At 34.8% G+C, this 24020-nt stretch overlaps 2 protein-coding genes across 7 annotated transcripts in view; one reads left to right on the top strand and one right to left on the bottom strand.

Annotated features, from left to right (window-relative positions):
* Nucleotides 1–24020, top strand: part of CBR4 (carbonyl reductase 4) — a 208017-nt gene that overhangs the window by 11486 nt on the left and 172511 nt on the right. Inside the window, exon 5 of one of the 6 annotated variants that reach the window (XM_025462829.3) lies at nucleotides 8877–11145. The exons of the other annotated variants lie outside the window; for them this stretch is intronic. Within the exon in view, the coding sequence (XP_025318614.1) occupies nucleotides 8877–9055 (179 nt within the window). The 3' untranslated portion in view covers nucleotides 9056–11145. Of the gene's footprint in view, nucleotides 1–8876; nucleotides 11146–24020 lie in introns of those variants that run through there. 6 annotated transcript variants of the gene reach the window in all.
* LOC112669591 (cytochrome c oxidase subunit 7C, mitochondrial-like) lies at nucleotides 7319–7762 on the bottom strand. The gene has a single exon (XM_035716204.2). It carries the CDS (start codon nucleotides 7676–7678, stop codon nucleotides 7484–7486), a length of 195 nt encoding a protein of 64 aa, XP_035572097.1. The 5' UTR covers nucleotides 7679–7762; the 3' UTR covers nucleotides 7319–7483.

Raw genomic sequence — 24020 nt, 5'->3', positions numbered from 1 at the left:
TGATGCCAAACTAGCAAGGCTTAGGGAAATGTCAAAATATCCTGATAACCCTTGTACTCTGTTATGTGCCTTCATCTCAGTTCATTGTTAAGTCACAGAGACTAGCTAAATTCAAGTATTCCAAATCCATGAACATTTGATAAATGACTCTGGTTTAGATATAACCATTTTAGAAAAAAAAAAAGATAGGGGATCCCTGAGTGGCTCAGCGCTTTAGCCCCTGCCTTCAGCCCAGGGCGTGATCCTGGAGTCCCAGGATCGAGTCCCACGTCGGGCTCCCTGCATGGAGCCTGCTTCTCCCTCTGCCTGTGTCTCTGCCTCTCTCTCTCTCTCTCTCTCTCTCTCCCCCTCTCCCCCCCCCCGTGTCTCTCATGAATGAATAAATAAAATCTTAAAAAAAAAAGATAATCCAAAATGTGTACTGTCATTTTGACACTGCTTTCTGTTTATGTATGTTTATGCAACCTGATTGATTTTAGTATTAGCCTAGTTTAGCCATATACAGAATAGATTATTTGTGATTTGGGGTTGCATGTATTTGCTTCCCTCTGTTAGGGATTACAGTAGTGTGGGTGATGAAGAGTTAATTCCAGTTTATGATGATTTAAAAGCTGAATGATAAAAGGATAACACAAGTGTCTCTAACTCATAATAACTCAGCAGATTTCCTGGAGTGTCTCTTATGTGCAAGGGTTCCAAAATTATAAAAAAAGAAAAAGATATTTCTGCTACAAGGAGCTAAGTACAGTGAGAAAGACATATAAACAATTATAGTGCTATATGATGAATGTACAGTAGATGAACATGTATGATGCTATGGAAACACCATAGAAGGAATGCTTAATTTTGTCAGAGTGAATTAGTTGTCAAGGCAACAGGCTAAGTAATGGGGAATCCAATTTGTATACAAAGGGAAGTTTTATGAGTGTTTTATATAGCCTTTCCTAAAGATCTTACTTTCCAGTACAATTTGTACTAAAAAAAAAACCTATTGCTAAAAATGTGACCACTTCATAGGGTGGCCTTTTTTATGATGGCCATATATATTTAGCAGGATTCATAGTATGAATATGTTTAATTGGTCAGAAGCAAAGTGCAGGTTGAAATAGAGGAATTAAATTGATTTTATGGATTATTTATTTATTTTAGGTAGTAGTTTCAACCAGATTCATCACCAGATCTTTTAATAGAACTGACAAGCCTCAACATTAACAGATGTTTCTTCTTATGTTAGTTTATCTGGTCACCTTCAAATGGAGTTTCCAGTTAAGGAAAACTATTAAGAGGCAAATCTTAACAGGAAAAGCAAGAAACAGGGAAAATAATAAATTAGGCTATTATTCGCGGTCTAATGTTATTGACTTTTTAAAGATCAATTAGTTACTAAGCTTTGTTATTCAAATCTAAAATAAAATTTTCTCATCATGGATAAATCTTACTATTAGAAAACATTGAATATGAGAAACAATATTCGATGAATTGACACTATAATGGATACATTACTTTAAAAATGTGTTTTCAATAGATAATAAAACATGATACAAAATTCAGAAGTACAAAAAGGCATAGATTGAAAAGTGAGTCTTCTCTCTCCTGATCATCTAGTTTCTTTCCTCAAAAGCAATTACTGTTAACTAGTGTCTTCAGTAATTCATATTACAAGCCAATAAAATGTGTGTATACATACAATATATAAATATGTAAGTGTGTAGTTATATGAATATACAATATATAAATATATATGTAAAAAGAAAACACCAGTTGTATCATACTATTCAGTGTTCTGTACCTTGCTTTATTCATAATACAATATATCTTAGAGTTGATCCATATTATTCTGTATAGAACTGCTTTATATTTTAAAATAACAGCTTTATGGAAATACAACTCACATATCATACAATTCACCCACTTAGAGTATACAATTCAGTGGCTTTTAGTATAGTTACAGAATTGTTCTATCATCATCACAATATATTTTAGACATTTTCCTCATATTAAAAGACACCTGTCGCTTTTAGCATTCACTCCGCATTTTCCTCCAATCTCCCCAGCTTCTTGTAACCACTAATCTACCTTGTCTCTCTGGATTTCCCTATTCTGGACAGTTCATATAAACAAAATCATACAATATGTGGTCTTTTTTTTTTTTTTTTTAGATTTTTATTTATTTGAGCAATAGAGAGCACGCAAGCAGAGGGGAGAGAGAGAGAAGCACACTCCCCACTGAGCAGGGAGCCACATGTGGGGCACCCCATCATACTGGGATCATGACCTGAGCCAAAGGCGGATGCTTAACTGAGCCACCCAGGCACCCCCTTGATATGTGGTCTTATGTGACTGCTGCGTTACTTTTAATGGCTGAATTAAAAGACAAGTAATGTCTGTCTTCTGGGTATACCATAATTGATTTAACCTGTTGCCTCTTGATGGGCAGTTAGGTTGCTTCTGATCTTTTGCCATTACAACTTATAATGCAGTGGCAATACTTGTATGTAGTGTATTTTGTATGTGTAGGAATATATGAGTGTAATTGTGGGAATGAAACTGCTAAGACTCAAAGGGGATATGAATTTTAAATTTTGACAAATAGTATAGCATTGCATTTATTTTTGTAGGATACCTTAAGTGTCCACCTCTCCCTTCAGGTTGAAGGGCTTTTATGTTTACTACTTGGAGAAAATCTTATTGACAAACGTTTGCATAAGCTTGGCAGCTACTCAAAACAGGTATTACTCTATGTGCTCTTATGTGCTATTTAGTATGGAATTGATTTTTCACACTGCTTCTGTATACACTTTGACAAACATAATACTAAGACATACGAATTTGTTTTGTTTACAATCTTGGTCTAGTTTTTGGCAAAGGCCTGTTCTCTTTTAAGGAAAAGTGACTCGGGTTATTTTAATTCTTTCTTTAGAATTCTTTCTTTTGAATCTAGAGAATCAAAACCTGAGCCAGTAGATGTATCAAATAGTATACATCCTATACTTGTTAATGTTGGTGATAGGCTAAAATCCTGGTGTCCTATTTAAATATATGGTCGGTGTTATATATAAAAGCTTTCAAAACTAAAATAATGATAACTAATATGGAAGTGAGATGCTGTTTATCATATAGCTAGCCAAAAATGAATAAAAGAAATACATTTTGTTTAGAATTTATCACATATAAATTCTTATTGGACAAGAAACATGTACTTGCTTTTATGTTGATAAGTATATCTATACCTTTTTATTTATCTTTATTTCTTTTAGAGAGGGAGAGAGTAGGGATGGGGCAGAAGGAAAGGGAGAGAGAGAATCTTAAGCAAGCTCCACATTAGTGTGGAGCCTGACATAGGTCTTGATCTCACAACCCTGAGATCATGACCTGAGCTGAGATCAAGAGTCAGATGCTTACCAAATTGAGCCACCCAAGTGCTCCTATCTGTACCTTTTTAAAAAAAGATATACTGAGTGTATTGTTACATATGTGGAACTAACATGTATCCTTGTTCTAAGTCAAGTGCATGTCATGTCAGTGTATGTCATTTCAGTTGTTGGTTTAAGGAGTAATAGCTTTGTTTCTAGCTGGAAATCTCTAATTGTACAACAAGTGATCAATAACATCATTTGTTGGACAGTGGCACCTACTGGTAGTTTGTAATTTTTGTAACCCAGCTTGAAAGGCATTGTAAATACATGCATAGTAAAGCGTATGTAGGAGAGCAAAATATTCAGAACTTTAAAAATACAGTGACCAAATGATATGGAAGAGAGTCCTGTGGGGCCAAGGAGAGAGCACAAACTGGAGAGATACAAGCACAAAAATGAGTTTGTGAAATGTTTAAGGACTGCTAATATCTCTGCTCAGGTCTTACGCTATATGATAGAGAATCCAATAGACTGCTGATACGCAGTGACCTGGGTTATGAATGTACTTATAAATGAGGATCATATGGTTTATGAGCTGCAGCATAAAATGACATTGCAGTTTGTTAGAGCCTGGAGTCATTAGAGATTAGCTTCACATTTTTTACCTCATTTCTGATAAATTTGGGAAAGATTTACATTAGTTTTTTAAAGCTGCAGAACAATTTTTAGGGCAGTTAAATTATTCTGTATGATATTGTAATGATGGATACATTATGTTATTTGTCAAAACAGAGAACTATACCAGCCAAAGGGTGAATGCTAATGTTAACTATGGACTTTACTTAAAAATGTATCAATATAAAAAATTATATATCAATATTGGACTATTAAATGTACCACCCTAAGGCAAGGTATTAATTGGGGAAAATAGGGGTAATGTGATACAAGAGTATATGGGAGCTCCCTCTACTTTCTGCTCAGTTTTTCTTTAAAACTAAAACTGCTTTAAAAATAAGCCTATTCATTAAAAAAGAAAGTGCTGATAATGATGAGAGAAAAGCTTTTGCGTCTTTGGACATGTTCTCAGTCTCCACATCAAACATAATCAAAGAGGAGAATCCAATATTGGTGAATTAATCCCTTCTTTTCAACTTGGCCTCTGATATTTATTTTATTTTAGTCTTTTTGTCTAGAGTTCAGGATTGGCTAGCTGCTGTTCCATTAGGATTATCATTATAACTATACATTCACAGACCTGGGGAGAATCTGTCTAACTTCTCTTTGTGAAATAACATCCTTATCTTCTAAGCTTGAGCAGTGGAGGGAGAATCTTCATATGAGGTGGGTGTCTGAACATATCACGATTCCAGTTCTGGACTTCTTGCAACCATTGCGGATTCAGATGATACCTCTCTATCCTCAAAATTGACCTAACATGGACACAGATTCAGGACTGAATCCAGGCTATAATGTTGAACAAGACCTTATCAAAAAGCCTCAAGATATTATCCTTTATCTGTTCTGTGTATCTGGCTTACTTGGTTGTTTTTTGGAAGACTGTCGTCTTGGCCAATATCTCTATAGCATAAGACTTCTTTCCATCTCCCTAGAAGTGTTCTTAAACTTGTCTCAATGTCTAAATCTCTCTTCTTGTCTAAGGTTTGACTTTCTGTACCTCATGCTTTGTTCAGATCTGCCTTTTTTTCCAAGATGGGAATGACTTCAGATGGCCTCTCACAGATTGTGTGGCCTTATTCTTTGTCTTCAAAAGGACAAACATGTAAGGACTGACATCTACCTAGAAGCTAGGCAGATCTGTTTCTGTACAGAATGAATGAAAACCTAGATTAGCATCTGTGCTTCCTGAATTGGAGCTATTCTAATTATCCACCCAACTACCAGTGTAGGAACTGAGGGTACTTTTAGGGAAGCTCACTTTTCTAATCTTCAAGGAAGTTGTCATTTAGTGAGCCATACTTTTCATCTTAGAATCGTAGTTTTGTAGAGCTAAAGGACATCTCAGGGATCCATCATTTTCAATCTACTTCACTCATTTTATAATACAGAAACAGTCCTACAGTTTTAGATAGTACATGACTTTGCTTGGGTCATAGCTTTGATAGTATTTAGTAGAGCAGGGAACCAGAATCTAGTTTAATGTGTCCTAATCCAATGGTCTTTTTTTACTACAAAATGCTACTTTTGAGAAAAAGCAGAATCAGAAAAAACTCACTGGAAGTTGAGTCTGGAATTTGAATTTGCTAACTCATCATTACAAGGTCTTTTCTTGCAAAACATTTTTACTGTAGTTTTTTTTAATTGCTTTTTTTTTCTTGAAGATTTATTTACTTGAGAGAGAGTGGGCTGGGGGAGGGGCAGTGGGAAAGAAAATCTCAACTGAGATTTCTCACTCCCCACTGAGTGAAAACCCTGAGTTGAGCTTGATCCCAAGATCCCAAGATTATGACTTGAACCGAAATCAAGAGTCAGACACTCAACTGACTAGCCGTCCGGGTGCCTCAAGTTTTTTCTTTTTTTTTTTTTTTAAAGATTGAAACACATTATTGATTTTTTGCTGAGGATCTTGAGAGTTAGTGGGGAAATATTTTATGCCAATTTTGCCAGAATTCAAATCAACCTTAGAATAAAGTAAGTGTATCATGAACTCTTTGAGAAGATAATGTCAACTTAAAATGTTACATTCATAATTTTAATTCATTCAGCTTTTTAAGCATGTGAGATGAGTTTTTTTCTTTTCCTAATACACTCTGAGGTATTTTTGCAAATAAGTGTGTCAAAGACATAAAACTTTGGATATCAGGAAGTCCCATGATAGTGCTTTTTAAGGTGATTGGATTCCCTATTGATTATTCTGACTCTTCACTGTAGGTGAGGTTTCATTTACAGTTCACTTGAAATTCTGCAAAGGCTGGTTATCTAGTGTTATTATCTGTGTCAGCTACTTCTCTTTATTCTTGCATTTCTTCTGGCCATTTCATTGTTCTTAAAGATGAAAGGGATTGAAGTATATGTTGTGGACATTTTAAATAAATGTAAGATTTAATGGCAAAGAGGTCATATTTCACAATGTAATCTCATGGTGAAACAAATAATGTAACATCATTTTGTTATTTCAGGTCCTCGTTACAGACAATCTGAAGTTAGTACTGTGCATCTTTTTCAGTAACTTTTTATTTGAATACCAAAATAATATACATATATTGTAAAGTATTTGGAAAGTACAGACAAGTACAGAGAAGAAAGTAAAAATCATCACTTGTGATTCTAGAATTTAGTGATAATCATTGTTAATATTTTGGTGGTTGTTTTAGTCATTAGTATATATTTTTTGTTTACTTTTTAAAGGGATTATAATGCATTTATAAGCTCCTTTTTAATATGCAAATACTATTTTCCTCATTTAAGTGTCCTTCATAGCATTGTTTTTAATAGCTGCATATTGTTTTACTGTGTGGCTATACCATGATTTCTTTAAATAGTTCCTTTTTTGAAAGACATTCAGCTTGTTACTACTTTTTCCCTAAGAAAGCTGTCACTATTTCAAGCTCATGATAGAAAACTTTAATGATTACTTCTCATAAGACTTTTAAGAAACTGTTTAGATATTTATAAATGAAACCTAAGGTAAAGTGAAATAAATACTAAGAGTATTACATAATAAACCAGTGACCTGGGACACCTAGGTGGCTCCTTGGTTGAGCGCCTACCTTTGGCTCAGGTCATGATCCTTAGGTCCTGGGATCAAGTTCCGCATCAGGTTCCTCGTAGGGAGTCTGCTTCTCCCTCTGTCTGTGTCTCTGCCTCTCTCTCTGCATCTCTCATGAATAAATAAATAAAATCTTAAAAAAAAAAGTAAACTAGTGACCTTAATGTTAATTCTTTTTTTTAAATGTTAATTCTTAATACAGTGTTTAGTTCACATTTATCCTAATACTTTTTTTTTAAAGATTCATGCCATAAGTTTATTTACAAACATGTTGAGTATGTTGAATTCAAGAGTTTGATCCTTTTTTTTTTTTTTAAGAGTTGATTGATCCTTTTTTCAGAGACTGCACCTCTTAAAATGTTCCTTTTCACATCTGTTTAGTGGCTCAATTAAAACATCCTTATTTCTTAAGCAGTTGGTGTCTTACTATAAAAAAAAAAGGTGCAGCAAATCCATATCCAAAATACAAAGTCATCATAAGTAGTAGCCTCCACTTGTTTTCCACTGAAAATGGCAAATTCTTCCCGGGGCCCTCCTCATAGTGGCTCCTACGGACCACAGAGGTCGTGAACCTCCGGATGCTCTGTCCCAACATAGCGCCGCTGAAGGTCCTGCGACCTTCAGCGGTCCCCGAGACGGCGGAACTGCAGCACCACGCCCGCTGTCCTCCGCGACCTTGCTCCTCCGCTGGGGCCGAAGGGCTATCCTAATACTTTAAATGGCATTGTATTTAGGTTGATTTACAGTTTGAATTACAAATGATTTCATTTTAACACAAGCCAATATGAAAGCTTTTTTTAAAAAAACTATTCTTGAGGTTGACATTTAACTTTCACTTCACGTGTCTGACTTTTAGTCTGTGTATTTTTCATGACCTTAAAATTTTAAAAATATTTTTTTATTTTTTAATATTTTTTATTGTTAATTTCATGAGCAGTAATTATTTGCTTTCCTTATAAAAGTTTAAATGGGTAGTGTACAGTATACTGATTGTGTAAGTTGGGTATTTTATTGGTAATATGTATTTGCCTCAGACTAATCTCACTAGATTTTCTTTAAAAATGTGTAGTTCTGGCATATATCTATAAGTCACTAAGAATTGATTGTTTAGCATATTATGTGGTACTTTATACTACAGAATCATATATATTAGAAAATGTTCTCTTCAAGCTTCATTTCATTTACCAATGCCATGTTAAATTTTGAGTTTTTAGTATATGCTTGCATCAGAATAAGATTATTCCATAAGATTTTTTTCTTATATGAGTATTGGAAATACTGGTCTTTCTGACCATCAGCTATCTTAGCTATACCAAATGAAACTAATTTTTGTCAGAACTGCCAAATCAGTTCACATGACCACCTTTCTTCCCTCTAACCCTATGACCCCACTACCCCCAATCAAGTGAAAATTACTTTTTTGTGGTACTTTGTGTATAAGGGTATTCACCAGATGACCTTTTATTATATTTAGGGGAACAAGAGAATGTTTCTTCTGTAAACTACAGGTTACCTAAGGAATGTAATTTTTATTCATGTTTGTATCTACCTGCTTATATTGTGCTAGGAGTTGGGCCAAGTTTTCGGAGTCAGATGTTTTTGTGTCCAGTAAGTGTTCATTGAGTTAAATTGAATAAAAATGTAGACTTTACTTGGTTGCTAGCAGAACTCTGTATTTCCTAAACAAGTTTGTTAAAAATCTCAAATTTTCAGGAGCAAGTTTGTTTTTATTTAAAATTGAGCAGATATCGTAGTGTCTATGCTTTTCAACTAAATAAACATTTCTTTTTTAGGATTTGTTCACACAGATATGACGAAAGACTTGAAGGAAGAACATTTAAAGAAAAATATCCCTCTTGGGAGGTTTGGAGAACCTATTGATGTGGCACATGCAGTTGTGTTTCTTTTAGAATCACCATATATTACAGGGCACGTTCTAGTAGTGGATGGGGGATTACAACTCGTGATATAATTTACAGATTAGTTAGTCATAATATTGATTACAATCAAGGGCACACTTTGGCTATTGATTTGACAGTCATAATTATTAATTTGCTAATTAAACCTGTTGATGCTACAAACATTGATTTCCATCTTTATATGAGTATATTTGAAAAGAGCAATGTGTGACCAGTTGTGTTTTCTAAATGGTATGTACCTTATAGACTGTAGAGATTTTAGTATATAGACATTTGCAAGTGATAGAAACAGACACTATTTTAATTTAAATATTTTATCTCAAAAGTCACACACATCATATGATCTAATTGTCATGATTGACTTCATTGTATCAGGCAGGATGCTGTCGAAGTTAATCTTCAGCCCATTGGCAAAATAGAGGAGTATTTGTAGGGCATTGGTCGGTTGTCAGTACTTAAGCTGTCCTGCCAGTTAAACATTGTATTTCTTTTCCATATGCCTTAGAAGATCAACTTTTATACAGGTTGGAAAAAACATCAGTTTACCTGGCATGAATTTAGAATCTAGTTTCTTTGAGTGCATTAGTCCTGATTAAGCAGCTGGGCAATATAATTTATAAATATAGGTGCAGTATAGTTGACGCATTCTATAGAAATTCTCAAAGATGATGAGGATTAACCTTAAGGTTTTAGCATCTGGTATAGGAATGAGCTGCATAGATCTGATCAACTTAGGAAATAGAAGCAGGGTTTTTTGTGTGTGTGTGTGTTTTTAACCCGCAAAACAGTATAGCAAACTACTTAAAAATTATGAGTATTTTGTGTGAATGAATATAATATGATTTTTACCCCGAAACATTAGAAATATAAACGATGAATAAATATGCAGTAACAATGAATAAAATGTCTCCTGTACCTTGTGAGCTTTCCGCTCATAAATTCTAAACCAGTGAATTGTTTTAGAACTGGTTTGTGTGTGTGTGTGTGTGTGTGTATATATATATATATCTCCTTGCTCTGCCCTGACCCACTGTGCCCCACCCCACAGGGAGTCGCAGCTTCACCTGACTCTTGTGCTCACCTGGCTCGCTCACAGGCGGTTTCTTAATGACCGAAGCATTCCCCGCCCTTGGAATTTCTGCCTAATAATATATATTATTAGTATCCATAATCACTATATATATATATATATAATATATATTATTAGTATCCATAATATATATATATATATAGTGATTATGGATACTAATTCAATGTAATTTATAATTTTCTATGTCAGTATAAAAATACATCACAGCCTTCTCAAATATCTGAAGCAATATATCATATATTGCCCTATCATCTGGGGAAAGGGTTAAATCTCTTCACCTCTTGCACTTCTGGATGCAAATCAGGTTTTCATTTCTGTAATAGAAAACTATTCATGTATTTTTACATCATTTGTTTCTCCTGACCAGTATTTAAAACCAAAAGGATATTCTGAATACTGGCCAACAGTTTTTTTAGAACGAGCATCCCAAGCAGCGTGCTTAAACATTACATTGCATATGGAAATTAAAAAAACAATCAGATGTTATTTTAAAAAAAGGAGATTTATAAGGAGCAGAGCACTAATTTTAAAGTATTTGTGGGATGCCTGGGTGGCTTAGTGGTTGAGTGTCTGCCTTCAGTTCAGGGTGTGATTCTGGAGTCCTGGGATTGAGTCCCACATTGGGCAACCTGCATGGAACCTGCTTCTCCCTCTTGTTTCTGCCTCTTTCTTTCTGTGTCTCTCATGAATAAATAAATAAAATCTTTGAAAAAAAAAAAGAAAGTATTTGCTTGAAAATAGAGGTAAAGACACAAACTGAATGTAGACTATCAGGCAACATTTATTTTACATTGAACACTTCTGTGGGGAATAATGTGATATTTTAAATGTCACTGAATTCAGGTTGATTTTTATTATTTCAAAATATGTGTTATATATTTACTGTATTTTAAAAGTAATCTTTTTTACAGTTTTATTGGAGCTGAACATTATGTACACAGATTTAATTTTATATGTCAAGTCAGTGCAAAGGTGTGAATAGGATATACTAAATAAATGCCATGTGATAAAGGTAATAAAAATAAAAAGTAATAAAGTCAGATCTAAATTCTACAGCAGGCTTCCTGATGCCTTAAAAATTATTTTAAATTTATCTTCAATCAGTTGGCAGTTGTGTATCTTCAGCTATTCAAGAACTTCAGTGATTTCTTAACTTGACATACAATTGACCTTTGAACAGTATGGATTTGAGCTTTGTGGGTCCACTTAGATGTGGATATTTTATAGTACAGTACTGTAAATGTATTTTATGATTTTCATGATGTTTTCTCTAGCTTATTGTGAGAATACAGAATGTAATACGTACAACTTGCCAAAAATGTGTTCACTGACTGTGTATGTTTTTTTTTTTTTGTGTGTGTGTGTATGTTATTGATAAGGCTTCTGGTCAACAATAGGCTATTCATGGTAAGTTCTTGGGCATCAAAGTTATCTGTGGATTTTAGACTGTGCAGGTGATCAGTGCCCCTAACTCCCTGCATTGTTCGAGGGTAAACTGTGTTCAAATTATTTAATAAGTAAGTTTCTTTTGTATTTGTTTTATCTTTCTACTACATTGTAAGTTCCTGAGGGTAGAGACTGTACTGTGTTCCCATTCATTTAGCTAATTTAAGTAACTCAAATATTGATTGAATACCTGGTAATTATCTGGTACTTCTTTTGATACCCCTGCATTGCCTCCTCAGTTCTGAGTACATTGGATATACTCCAACCACTATAATTTTTTGATTCAAGATCATCAGTCCATTACTTTGTGCTATAATTAATGATAGTCATTGAGATGTATCTATTCTGATATATCTGTCCTGGAATATTATTTTTTGGTCAAATCCCTGTGATTTACCTTTTTTGTAGTTTATCTTTTTTGGTCATTTATCTCTGATTTTGATGCTTACTTTCAATTTAAAACTGAATTTGCAATCCTAAGCCAATCAACTGTTTTCTCTTAGGCAGTATACCTTAGTTTGAGTGATTACCAGAAATTTAACTTAGAATTCTTGGGCTAATAATCAAAATGGGAGTAGTATTACTAAAACTAATTTAATACTGCGTGTTGACTATACTTCAATTAAAATTTTTTTTTTGAGGGGATCCCTGGGTGGCTCAGTGGTTTAGCACCTGCCTTCGGCCCAGGGCCTGATCCTGGAGTCCCGGGATCAAGTCCCACATTGGTCTCCCTGCATGGAGCCTGCTTCTCCCTCTGCCTGTGTCTCTGCCTCTGTCTCTCTCTCTCTCTTTCTCTCTGTGTCTCTCATGAATAAATAAATAAAGTCTTTAAAAAAATTTTTTTTTGGAAAAAAAAGTTCTGCAGGTAATACTACTCCCATTACTTTATGTGTTATGCTATGCTCACTGCAAGTGTAGTTACCATCTGTTACCATACCTCATTATTAGAATACCATTGACTATATTCTGTATGCCTTTTATTCCTGTGATTTATTCATTTGGTAACTGGAAGACTATCTCCCACTCCCCTTCATATTTTGCCTACCTCCTTCCATCAGTTTGACCTCTGTATTTAGGGGTATGTTTTTGCTTTTTGTGTATTTGACTCCACATATAAGTGAAATCCTATGTTATTTGTGTTTCTCTGATTTATTTCACTTAGCATAATACCCCCTAGGTCCATCCATGGTGTCACCAATGACAAGATCTCATTCTCTTTTATGGCTGAGTAATATTCCATTGTATATTTATATACTCCACATCTTATTTATCCATTCCTCTATTGATGGGCACTTGGATTGCTTCCATATTTTGGCTATTGCAGATAATGCTGCAATAAACATAGGCATGCATATATCTTTTTCACTTAATTTTTCATTTTCTCTGGGTAAATACCCAGTAGTAGAATTACTGGGTAACATGGTGTTTCAATTTTTAGTTTTTTGAAGAACTGCCATACTGTTTCCCACAGTGGCTGCAGCAATTTACATTCCCACCAACAGTGTACAGGGTTCCTTTTTCTCTGCATCCTTGTCAACTGTTGCTTTTTCTTGTCATTTTTATTTTAGCCATTCTCATGGGTGTAAGGTGCTATCTCATTGTGGCTTTGATTTGCATTTTTCTGATGATTAGTGATGTTGAGCATCTTTTCATATATCTGTTGGCCATCTCTATGTCTTTGGAAAAATGTTGATTCAGGTCCTCTGCCCATTTTTTGATGGGATTATTTGAGTTTTTTTGGTGTTGAGTTGTATAAGTTCTTTATATATATTGAATATGAATCCCTTATTGGATATATCATTTGCAAATATCTTCTCCCACTTAGTAGGTTGCCTTTGGTTTTGTTGATGTTTTTTTTCCTGTGCAAAAGCTTTTTAGTTTGATGTATTCTTAGTAGTTTATTTTTGTTTTTGTTTTCCTTGCCTGAGGAGACTTATCTAGAAGAATATTGCTAAGACTGCTGTTTAAGATATTACTACCTATGTTTTCTTTTAGAAATTTTACAGTTTCAATTAAAAATTTTTTTTGAGGGGATCCCTGGGTGGTTCAGTTTCAGGTCTCCCATGTAGGCTTTTAATTCATTTTGAATTTATGTATGATGTAAGAAAGTAGTTGAGCCCCACATTGAGTTCCGTGCTCAGCTGGGAATCTGCTTGAGGATTCTCCCCCTTTGTTCCTCTCCACTTCCCACTCACATGCTCTCTTTCTCTTTCTCTCAAATAATAAATCTTTAAGTACAATTGCTGGATCTTAGGGTAGTTCCTTTTTTAACTTTTTGAGGACTCTCCATACTGTATTCCAGAGTGGCTGCACCAGTTTGGATTCCCAATAACAGTGCAGGAGGATTCTTTTTTTCTCCACATCCTCACCAACACTTGTTTCTTGTGTTGTTGATTTTAGCTATTCTGACAGGTGTGAGGTGTTATCTCACTGTAGTTTGATTTGCATTTCCCTGATCATAAGTGATGAACATCTTTTCATGTGCCTGTTGGCCATATATATATCTTCTTTGGAGAAATATCTGTTCATGTCTTCTGCCCATTTTAAAAATTGGATTATTGATTTTTTTTTTTGGTGTTGAATTGTAAAAGTTCTTGATATAGTTCACATATTAACACTCTATTGGCTATGTCATTTGCAAATATCTTCTCCCATTCTGTAGGTTGCCTTTAGTTTTGTTGGTTGTTTCCTTCAATGTGCAGACGCTTTTTATTTTGATGTAATCCCAGTAGTTTTATTTTTATTTTTTAATGTTTTATTTAAACTCGTTTTAGTTAACATATACTGTTTTATTCATTTCAGGAGTTGAATTTAGTGATGGATTAGTTGCATATGATACCCAGTGCTCATTGCATCAAATGCCTTCCTTAATGCCCATCACTCAGTTACCCCATCACCTCTTCCCTACTGCCCCTTCAGCAACCTTCAGTTTGTTTCCTAGAGTTAAGTGTTTCTTATGGTTTTTCTCCCTCTCTGTTTTTTATCTTATTTTATTTTTCTTTTCCATCCCCTATGTTCATCTATTTTGTTTCTTACATTCCACAAGAGTGAAATTATACGGTATTTGTCTTTCTCTGACTTCTTCCACTTACCATGATTTCCTCTAGTTCCATCCAGGTCATTGCAAATGGCAAGATTTCATCCTTTTGATGGCCAAGTAATGTTCCATTTTCTATATACACCATGTTTTCTTTATCCATTTATCTGTCAGTGAACATCTGGGCTCTTTCCATAGTTTGACTGTTGTGGACATTGCTGCTATAAACATTGGGGTGCAGGTGCCCCTTTGAATCACTATGTTTGTATCCTTTGAATAAATATGTAGTAGTGTAATTGTTGGGTCATAGGGTAGTTCTATTTTTAACTTTTTTAGGAATCTCCATACTGTTTTCCAGAGTGGTTGGATCAACTTGCATTCCCACCAACAGTGTAAGAGGATATACACCCCTTTCTCCGCATACTCACCAACATCTGTTTTTGAGTTGTTCATTTTAGCTGTTCTGACTGATGTGAGGTAGTATCTCATTGTGGTTTTGACTTGTATTTTTTTGATGCTGGGTGATGTTGAGCATTTTTTCATGTGTCTGTTGGCCATTTGTATGTCTTCTTTGGACAAATGTCTATTCATGTCTTTTGCCCATTTCTTGATTGGACTGTCTGTTCTTTGGGTGTTGAGTTTGATAAGTTCTTTATAGATTTTTGCATACTAGTCCTTTATCTGATAAGACATTTGCAAATATCTTCTCCCATTCTGCCACTTGCATTTTGGTTTTGTTGACTATTTCCTTTGCTGTGCAAAAGCTTTTTATCTTGATGAAGTCCCAGTAATTTATTTTTGTTTTTATTTCCCTTGCCTTTGGAGACATGTCTATCAAGAAGTTGCTGCAGCCAAGTCAAAGAGGTTGCTGCCTGGGTTCTCCTCTAGGATTTTGATGGATTCCTGTCTCACATTTAGGTCTTTCATCCATTTTTAGTCTATTTTTGTGTATGGTGTGAGGAAATGATCCAGTTTTACTCTTCTACATGTGGCTGTCCAATTTTGCCAACACCTTTATTGAATAGACTTTACTTCTTCCAGTGGATATTCTTTCCTGCTTTATCAAATATTAGTTAACCATAGAGTTGAGGGTCTATTTCTGGATTCTCTGTTCTGTCTCCTTGATTCATGTGTCTGTTTTGGTGCCAGTACCATACTGTCTTTATGATCACAGCTTTGTAATATAGCTTGAAGTCTGGAATTGTGATGCCTCTAGCTTTGGTTTTATTTTTCAACATTCCTTTGGCTATTTGGGGTCTTTTCTGGTTCCATACAAATTTTGGAATTGTTTGTTCCAGCTCTTTGAAAAATGCTGGTGGTATTTTTTTTTTTTAAGATTTTATTTATTTATTCATGAGAGACAGAGAGAGAGGCAGAGACATAGGCAGAGAGAAGCAGGCTCCACGCAAGGAACCCAATGTGGGACTCAATCCCGGGACTGGGATCATGCCCTGAGCTGAAAGCAGAGGCTCAGCTGCTAAGCCACCAGGCATCCCTGCTGGTGGTATTTTGATAGGGATCACATTGAATGTGTAGATTGTTGTGGTAGCATAGCCATTTTGACAGTATTTGTTCTCCCAATCCATGAGTGTGGAATCTTTTTCCATTTCTTTGTGTCTTCCTCAATTTCTCTTATAAGTATTCTGTAGTTTTCAGAGTACAGATCCTTTATCTCTGGTTAGGCTTATTCCTAGGTATCTTATGGTTTTTGGTGTAATTATAAATGGGATTGATTACTTGATTTTTCTTTCTTCTGCTTCATTGTTAGATTATAGAAGTGCAACTGACTTCTGTGCATTGATTTTATATCTTGCCAGTTTTAAACTTGTTTATCAGTTCTTGCAGTTTTTTGGTAGTCTTTAGGGTTTTCTTTGTCCAGCCTCATGTCATCTGCAAAGAGTGAAAATTTTACTTAACAATTTGGATGCCTTTTATTTCTTTTTGTTGTCTGATTGTGGAGGCTAGGACTTTAAGTACTATGTTAAATAACAGTGGTGAGAGTGGATATCTCTGTCTTGTTCCTGATCTTAGGGGAAAGGCTTTCACTTTTTACCCATTGAAGATTTATTTATGGGTTTTTCTTTTATGGCCTTTATTATATTGAGGTATATTCCCTTTAAACCTACTTTGTTGAGGGTTTTTATTATATATGGATGTTACACTTTGTGAAATGCTTTTTCTGCATACATGGAAATGATCATATGGTTCTTATCCTTTCTCTTATTCATGTGATGTATCAGATTGATTTGCAAATATTGAACCACTGTTGCAACCCAGGAATAAATCCCACTTGATCTTGGTGAATGATTTTTTTAACGTATTGTTGGATTCGGTTTGCTAGTGTTTTGTTGAGGGCTTTTAAATCTGTGTTCATCAGAGATAATAGCCTGTAGTTCTCTTTTTTTGTGGTGTCTTTATCTGGTTTTGGTATTAGGGTAATGCTGGCTTCATAGAATGAATTTGGACGTTTTCCTTCCTTTTCTATTTTTGGAATAGTTCACAAAGAATGGCATAGGTATTAACTCTTATTTAAATTTTTGGTAGAATTTGCCTGTGAAGCCATCTGCTACTGGACTTTTCTTTGTTGGGAGGCTTTTTTTTTTTTTTTTTTTTTTAATTATTGATTCGGTTTCTTTGCCAGTAATTCAGTCTGTTCAAATTTTCTATTTCTTCCTGTTTCAGTTTTGGTAGGTTCTATGTTTCTAGGAATTTATCCAGTTCTTCTAGGCATATAATTTTTCATAACATTTTCTTTTAATTGTATTACTGTGGTGTTTGTTGTTATTTCTCTTCTCTAATTTGTGATTTTATTTATTTTGGTCCTTTTTTCCTTGATAATTCTGGCTACAAGTTTATCAATTTTATGATTTTTTTTTTCTTTCAAAAACCAACTCCTGGTTTCATTGACCTATTTTTTTTTTTTTTCGGTTTGTTTCTGTATCATTTATTTCTGCTCTTAATTATTTTCTTCTTTTTGCTGGTTTTATTTTTATTTATTTATTTATTATTTAATTTTTTATTTCCCTTTTGCTGGTTTTAGATTTTGTTTCTTTTTCTAGCTCCTTTAGGTGTAAGGTTAGGCTGTTTGAGAATTTTCTCACTTCTTGAGGTAGGCCTGTATTGCTAGAAACTTCCTTTTTAGGATTGCTTCTGCTGCATCCCAAAGGTTTTTAACCTTTGTGTTTTCATTTTTATTTGTTTCCATGTACTTTTTAATTTCTTATTTTATTTCCTGCTTCACCCCTTCATTGTTTAGTAGTATGTCATTTAGCCTCCATGTATTTGCATTCTTTCTAGATTTTTTTCTTGTGGTTAACTCCCAATTTCATTGGATTGTGGTCAGAAAAAAAATGCATGGTATGACTTCAATTTCCTTGAATTTGTTGAGGCTTGTTTTGTGGCCTAATATGTGATCTGTTCTGGAAAATGTTCCATGTGCACTTGAAAAGCATTTGCTTTCTGCTGTTTTAGGAAGGAATGCTCTGTATATGTCTGTTAAGTCCATCTGTTCCAGTCTGTTCTTCTAAGTCATTTTTTCCTTGTTGATTTTCTGTTTAGATGATCTGTCCATCAATGTAAGTGGGTTGTTAAAGTTCCTTACTATTTTATTGTTATCCATTAGTTCCTCTATGTTTGTTATTAACTGTTTTATTTATTTGGATGCTCACACCTGGGTGCACAAATATTTATAGTTGTTATATCTTCTTAGATTGTTCCTTTTATTATTATATAGTGTCCTTTGTTTCCTGTTACAGTCTTTGTTTTAATGTTCGTTTTATCTCATATATGTATTACCACTTTAACTTTCCTTTGACATCCACTGGCATGATAGATGTTTCTCCACCCCCTCACTTTCTGTATGCAGTTATCTTTAGGTCTCTTGTAGTCAGCATGTAGGTGGGTATTGTTTTTTGCATCCATTCTGTCAGCCCATGTTTTTTGGTTGGAAAGCTTAATCCATTTACATTCATAGTAATTATTGATAGTGTATATTTATTGCTTTTTTATTACTTGTTTCATGGTTATTTCTAAAGATCTTCTCTGATGCTTTCTTGCCTTTCTGTCTTTCATGGTTTTCTGGTTTTCTTTAGTGATATATTTGGATTTCTTTTTCTTTATCCTTTACATATTTATTAATGTTTTCTGTTTTGTGGTCATTAGTTTTGTATATGATGTCTTCTGCATATCACAATTTATATTAAATTGATGGTCATTTAAGTTTGAACATTCTTTTTTTTTTTTTTTTTAAGTTTGAACATTCTTAATTCCTCTTCTCCCCATATTTTAGGTGTATGGTGTCATATTTTACATATTTTTATTTTGTGAGTTCCTTGATTGATATTTTATTCATTTTCACTGCTTTTGTATTTCCTACCTTTGTACTGTGATTTTTGGTCTTTCCTTTTCACCTATAAGGTCCCCCTTAATATTTCTTGCAGGGCTGTTTTAGTGCTCATGAATTCTTTTGGTTATTGTGTTTCCAGGAAACTATCTCTCCTTCTATTTTGGATATCAGCCTTTTTGGATAGAGTATTCTTGGCTGCAGGTTTTTCCCATTCAGCCCTTTGAATATATCATACTACTCCTTTCTGGCTTGGAAAGTATCTGCTGAAAAGACCCTGATAACATTTTGGGATTTCCTTTGTATGTATCTATCTTCTTCTCTCTTGCTGCTTTTAATATTTTCTCCTTATCACTATATTTTGCCATTTTAATTACAATATATCTTGATGTAGATATACTTTTGTTGATTTGTTGTGCATTTTCTGTACCTCCTGGTTCTGGATAACTGTTTCCTTCTCCAGCTATTCCTTTTCAGCTTTTATTTCTTCATATAAATCTCTGCCCCTTTCTTCGTATTCTGAGGCTCCTATAACACTAATGTTACGTTTTATGAAGTCACTGAATTCCCTAAGTCTAGTCTTGTTTTGTGTAATTCTTTTTTCTCTTTTGCTCAGCTTGATTACTTTCCATTACTCTGTCTTCTAGGTCATTAGTTCATTCCTTTGCTTCTTCCAGCCTGCTATTCATTCCACCAAGTGTGTTTCTCATTTCAGTTATTGAGCCCTTTATCTCTATGTTGTTCATTATCTCTGTGTTAATGGTCTCAGTGATATTCTCTACTCTTCTCAAGTCCAGTGAGTATCCTTATGATTACTGCTTTAAGTTCTCTATCAGGCATGTTATTTATATCTATTTTGCTTATATATCTGGTCATGGCCTTGTCCTTTTCTTAAATTTGGAGAAATTCCTCTTTCCTCTCATTTTGTGTAAGTTTCTGTGCCTGTTTCTGGGTTAGGAAAGTCAGTGATGTCCTCTTGCTTTCTAAGTGATTTGCTTTGGGGATTTGTTTTCCCTTTGCACTCCCCTGTGTGTTAGTTCATCTCTCACCCTCCTCCATGATTTTTTATTTTTTCCCTCCCTATCTCTCTGGTCACTATCTGTTTCTCTCCCAATAGGCATCTCTGCACTCCTACCTTCTTTGATGGCCACATCACCTCTTCTCACCTCTTTAGTTGGCCACACCACCTCTTTAGTTGGCCACATCACCTCTTCTCACCTCTTTAGTTGTGGAATTTGTTCTGCTAGTCTTTAAATCAATTTCTAGGGTATTTTGGATGATTTGATAGTCATCTAGTTGTATTCCTGGGATGAGGCGAGCTTAGGGTCCTCATATGCAACTCAATTGTAATATCCTCTTATTGGATTGGTCCCTTTATAGAGACATTCTTTGTCTCTTGTTACAGTCTTTGTTTTAAATTCTGTTTTGTCTGATACAAGTATTGCTACTCTGGTTTTTTTTCTTTCTTCTGCATGCAATATTTTTTCCATCCTCTCATCTTCAGTCTATATGTGTCATTAGACCTGAAGTGAGTCTCTTGTAGGCAGCATATATGTGGGTCTTTTTTTTTTTATATATCCATTTTGCCACCCTATGTCTTTTGATTGGAGTATTTTTTTTTATTTATTTATGATAGTCATAGAGAGAGAGAGAGAGAGAGAGAGAGAGAGGCAGAGACATAGGCAGAGGGAGAAGCAGGCTCCATGCACTGGGAGCCTGACGTGGGATTCAATCCTGGGTCTCCAGGATCGCGCCCTGGGCCAAAGGCAGGCGCCAAACCGCTGCGCCACCCAGGGATCCCTGATTGGAGTATTTAGACCATTTACATTTAAAGTAATTATTGATAGGTATGTACTTACTGCAGTTTAATTGTTTTCTTATTGTCTTTGTAGTTCTTCTCTGTTCATTCTTTTCTTTCCCACTTTCCTTGTGATTTTTTATTTTCTTTAAGTGTTACACTTTCTTTATCTTTATTTATCTATTATACATTTTGGGTAGTGTGTGTTGACCGTGAGGTTTATATACAACATCCTAAATATATAGTAACCTGTATTAAGTTGATGGTGACTTAAGTTGAAACACATTCTAAAAGAAATTTTTTTATGTCCCCCCTCCACATTTTATGTATGTGTCATCATATTTTCACAATTTTTTACTTTTGATTATGACCTCTTTTTCACTTGAAGTGCCTTTAATGTTTCTTATAAAGCTGGGTTAGTGGTGATGAATTCCTTTAACCTGTTTGTCTGGGAAACATTTTTATGTTATTTTTTATTATTTATCTCCTCTTCAATTCTGAATGGTAACCTTGACAGGTAGAATATCCTTGATTGTAAGTTTTTTCCTTTCATCACTTTGTGTATATCATCATGCCACTCCCTTCTGGCCTGCAGAGTTTTTGCTGAAAAATCAGCTGAAAGCCTTACTGGGTTTCCATTGCTCATAACTGTGTGCTTCTGCTGCTTTTAAAATTCTCTCTTTAATCTTTGAGACTGTAATCATGTGTCATGGTGTGGACCTCCTTGGGTTCAGATTGTTTGGAACTGTGTGCTTACTGAATCTGGATGTGTGTTTCCTTCCCCAGGTCATGGAAGTTTTCAGTTATTTCTTCAAATAATTTTTCTGACCCTTTGTTTCTCTCTCCTTATTCTGGGATCCTTATAGTGTAATGTTTTTGTTTGCTTGATGTTGTCCAAGAGGTCACTTATTCTATTTTCTTTTTCTTTTTTCATTTTTTCACTGTTTAGCTTGGGTGCTTTACGTTACTCAGTCTTCCAGATAGCCGATCTGTTCTTTTGTATCTTCTAATCTATTGTTGATTCCTTCCAGTATATTTTTCATTTTAGTTATTATTCTTCAACTCTGATTGTAAAAAATATATTCTGTGTCTTTGTTGATGTTATAAGTGAGTTCACCCACTCTTCTAGTCTGGTGAAGATCTTTATGATCATTTCTTTAAAATCCTTATTAGGTGTCTATTGTGGCAGATGGCAGAAGAGTAGAGGTCCTCAACTCATCTGGTCCCACAAATTTACCTAGATAACTTTCAAAACATACTGAACACCTACGAATTCAACCTGAGATGTAAAGAGAGAACAGCTGGAATGTTACAGAGAGAAAAGTTTTCCTTTCTATCAAGGTTCTTCTTTTTCCTTTATTTTCTGGTCTTTGACCTCTTCGGAATCATCTAGGGTGTATTTTACTTAGGTAGAGGTTGATATTTATGACTCAGCTCACTCATACAGCCACTGTGCACTGGACAAAATGACTAGAAGGAAGAATTCACTCCAAAAGAAAGAACCAGAAGCAACACTGTCTGCCACAGAGTTACAGAATGTGGATTTAAATACAGTGTCAGAAATTCAATTCAGAAGTACAATTATAAAGTTACTGGTGGCTCTGGAAAAAAGTATAAAGGACTCTAGAGACTTATTTACTACAGAATTGAGATCCAATCAGGCCGAAATTAAAAATAGTTTAGCTGAGGTGCAATCCAAACTGGATGCTCTAACTGCTAGGGTTAATGAGGTGGAAGAAAGAGTGAGTGACATAGAAGACAAGTTGGTGGAAAGGAAGGAAGCTGAGGAATAAAGAAAAACAAGAGTCCACAAGGAAAGGATTAGGGAAATAAATGGTAGCTTGAGAAGGAAGAATATACGTCTAATGGGGATTCTAGAAAAGGCTGAGTGAGAGAGAGGACCACAAAGTATATTTGAACAAATCATAGCTGAGAATTTCCCTAATCTGGGAAGGGAAATAAGCATTCAGATCCAAGAGATAGAGAGGACCCTCCCCCCAAAAAATCAACAAAAACCATTCAACACCTCGACATTTAATACTGAAACTTGCAAATTTCAAAGATAAAGAGAATATTCTTAAAGCAGCTTGAGGCAAGAGATTCTTAACTTATATGGGGAGAAATATCAGATTAACAGCAGACCTTTCCACAGAGATCTGGCAGGCCAGAAAGGGCTGGCATGATATATTCAGGGTACTAAATGAGAAGAACATGCAGTCAAGAATACTTTATCTGGCAAGGCTGTCATTCAGAATAGAAGGAGAGATAAAGAGCTTCCAGGATAGACAGAAATTGAAAGAATATGTAACCACCAAACCGGCTTTGCAAGAAATATTAAGGGGGACCCTATAAAAGAAAGGGGGAGCCCGAAGAAACAATCCACAAAAACAGGGACTGTATAGGAAATATGATGACACTAAATTCATATCTTTCAATAGTTACTCTGAATGTCAATGGGCTAAATGATCCCATCAAAAGACGCAGGGTATCACACTGGATAAAAAAGCAAAACCCATCTATATGCTGTCTACAAGAGACTCATTTTAGACCTAAGGACACCTGCAGCCTGAAAATGAAGGGGTGGAGAACCATTTACCATTCAAATGGTCCTCAAAAGAAAGCTGGTGTAGCAATCTTCATATTAGATAAATTACAGTTTATACAAAAGATTACAGTAAGAGATGAAGAGGGACACTATACTTAAAGGATCTATCCCACAAGAAGACCTAACAATCATGAATATTTATGCCCCTAATATGGGATCCGCCAAGTATATCAATCAATTATTAACCAAAGTAAAGAGATACTTAAATAATGATACTCTTACAGTAGCAGACTTCAACATGGCACTCTCAGCCAATGACAGATATTCTAAGCAGAACATCACCCAAGAAACAAGAACTTTGAAAGATATACTGGACCAAATAGATTTTACAGATATATACAGAACATTCCATCCAAATGCAGCTGAATACACATTCTTCTCAAGTGTACATGGAAGTTTCTCCAGAATAGACCACATACTGGGTCACAAATCAGGTCTCAAACAATACCAAAAGATTGGGATTGTCCCCTGCATATTTTTAGACCACAGTGCTTTGAAACTAGAACTCAATCACAAGAGAAAATTTGGAAGAAACCCAAACACATGGAGGTTAAAGAGCATCCTACTAAAAGATGAATGGATCCACAAGGAAATTAGAGAAGAATTAAAAAGATTCATGGAAACTAATGAAAATGAAAATAAAACTGTTCAAAATATTTGGGATACAGCAAAAGTGGTCCTAAGAGGGAAATATATCACA

This window comes from Canis lupus, chromosome 25 (genome assembly GCF_003254725.2).
Source record: "Canis lupus dingo isolate Sandy chromosome 25, ASM325472v2, whole genome shotgun sequence".
Classification (NCBI taxonomy): Eukaryota; Metazoa; Chordata; class Mammalia; order Carnivora; family Canidae; genus Canis; species Canis lupus.
The sequence above is the reverse complement of the archived record's forward strand: the minus strand, read 5'-3'. Positions and strand labels throughout refer to the sequence as shown.

Coding starts and splice junctions, on each gene's coding strand:
- LOC112669591 (XM_035716204.2), bottom strand. CDS start 7,678: ATGTTGGGACAGAGCATCCGGAGGTTCACGACCTCTGTGGTCCGTAGG.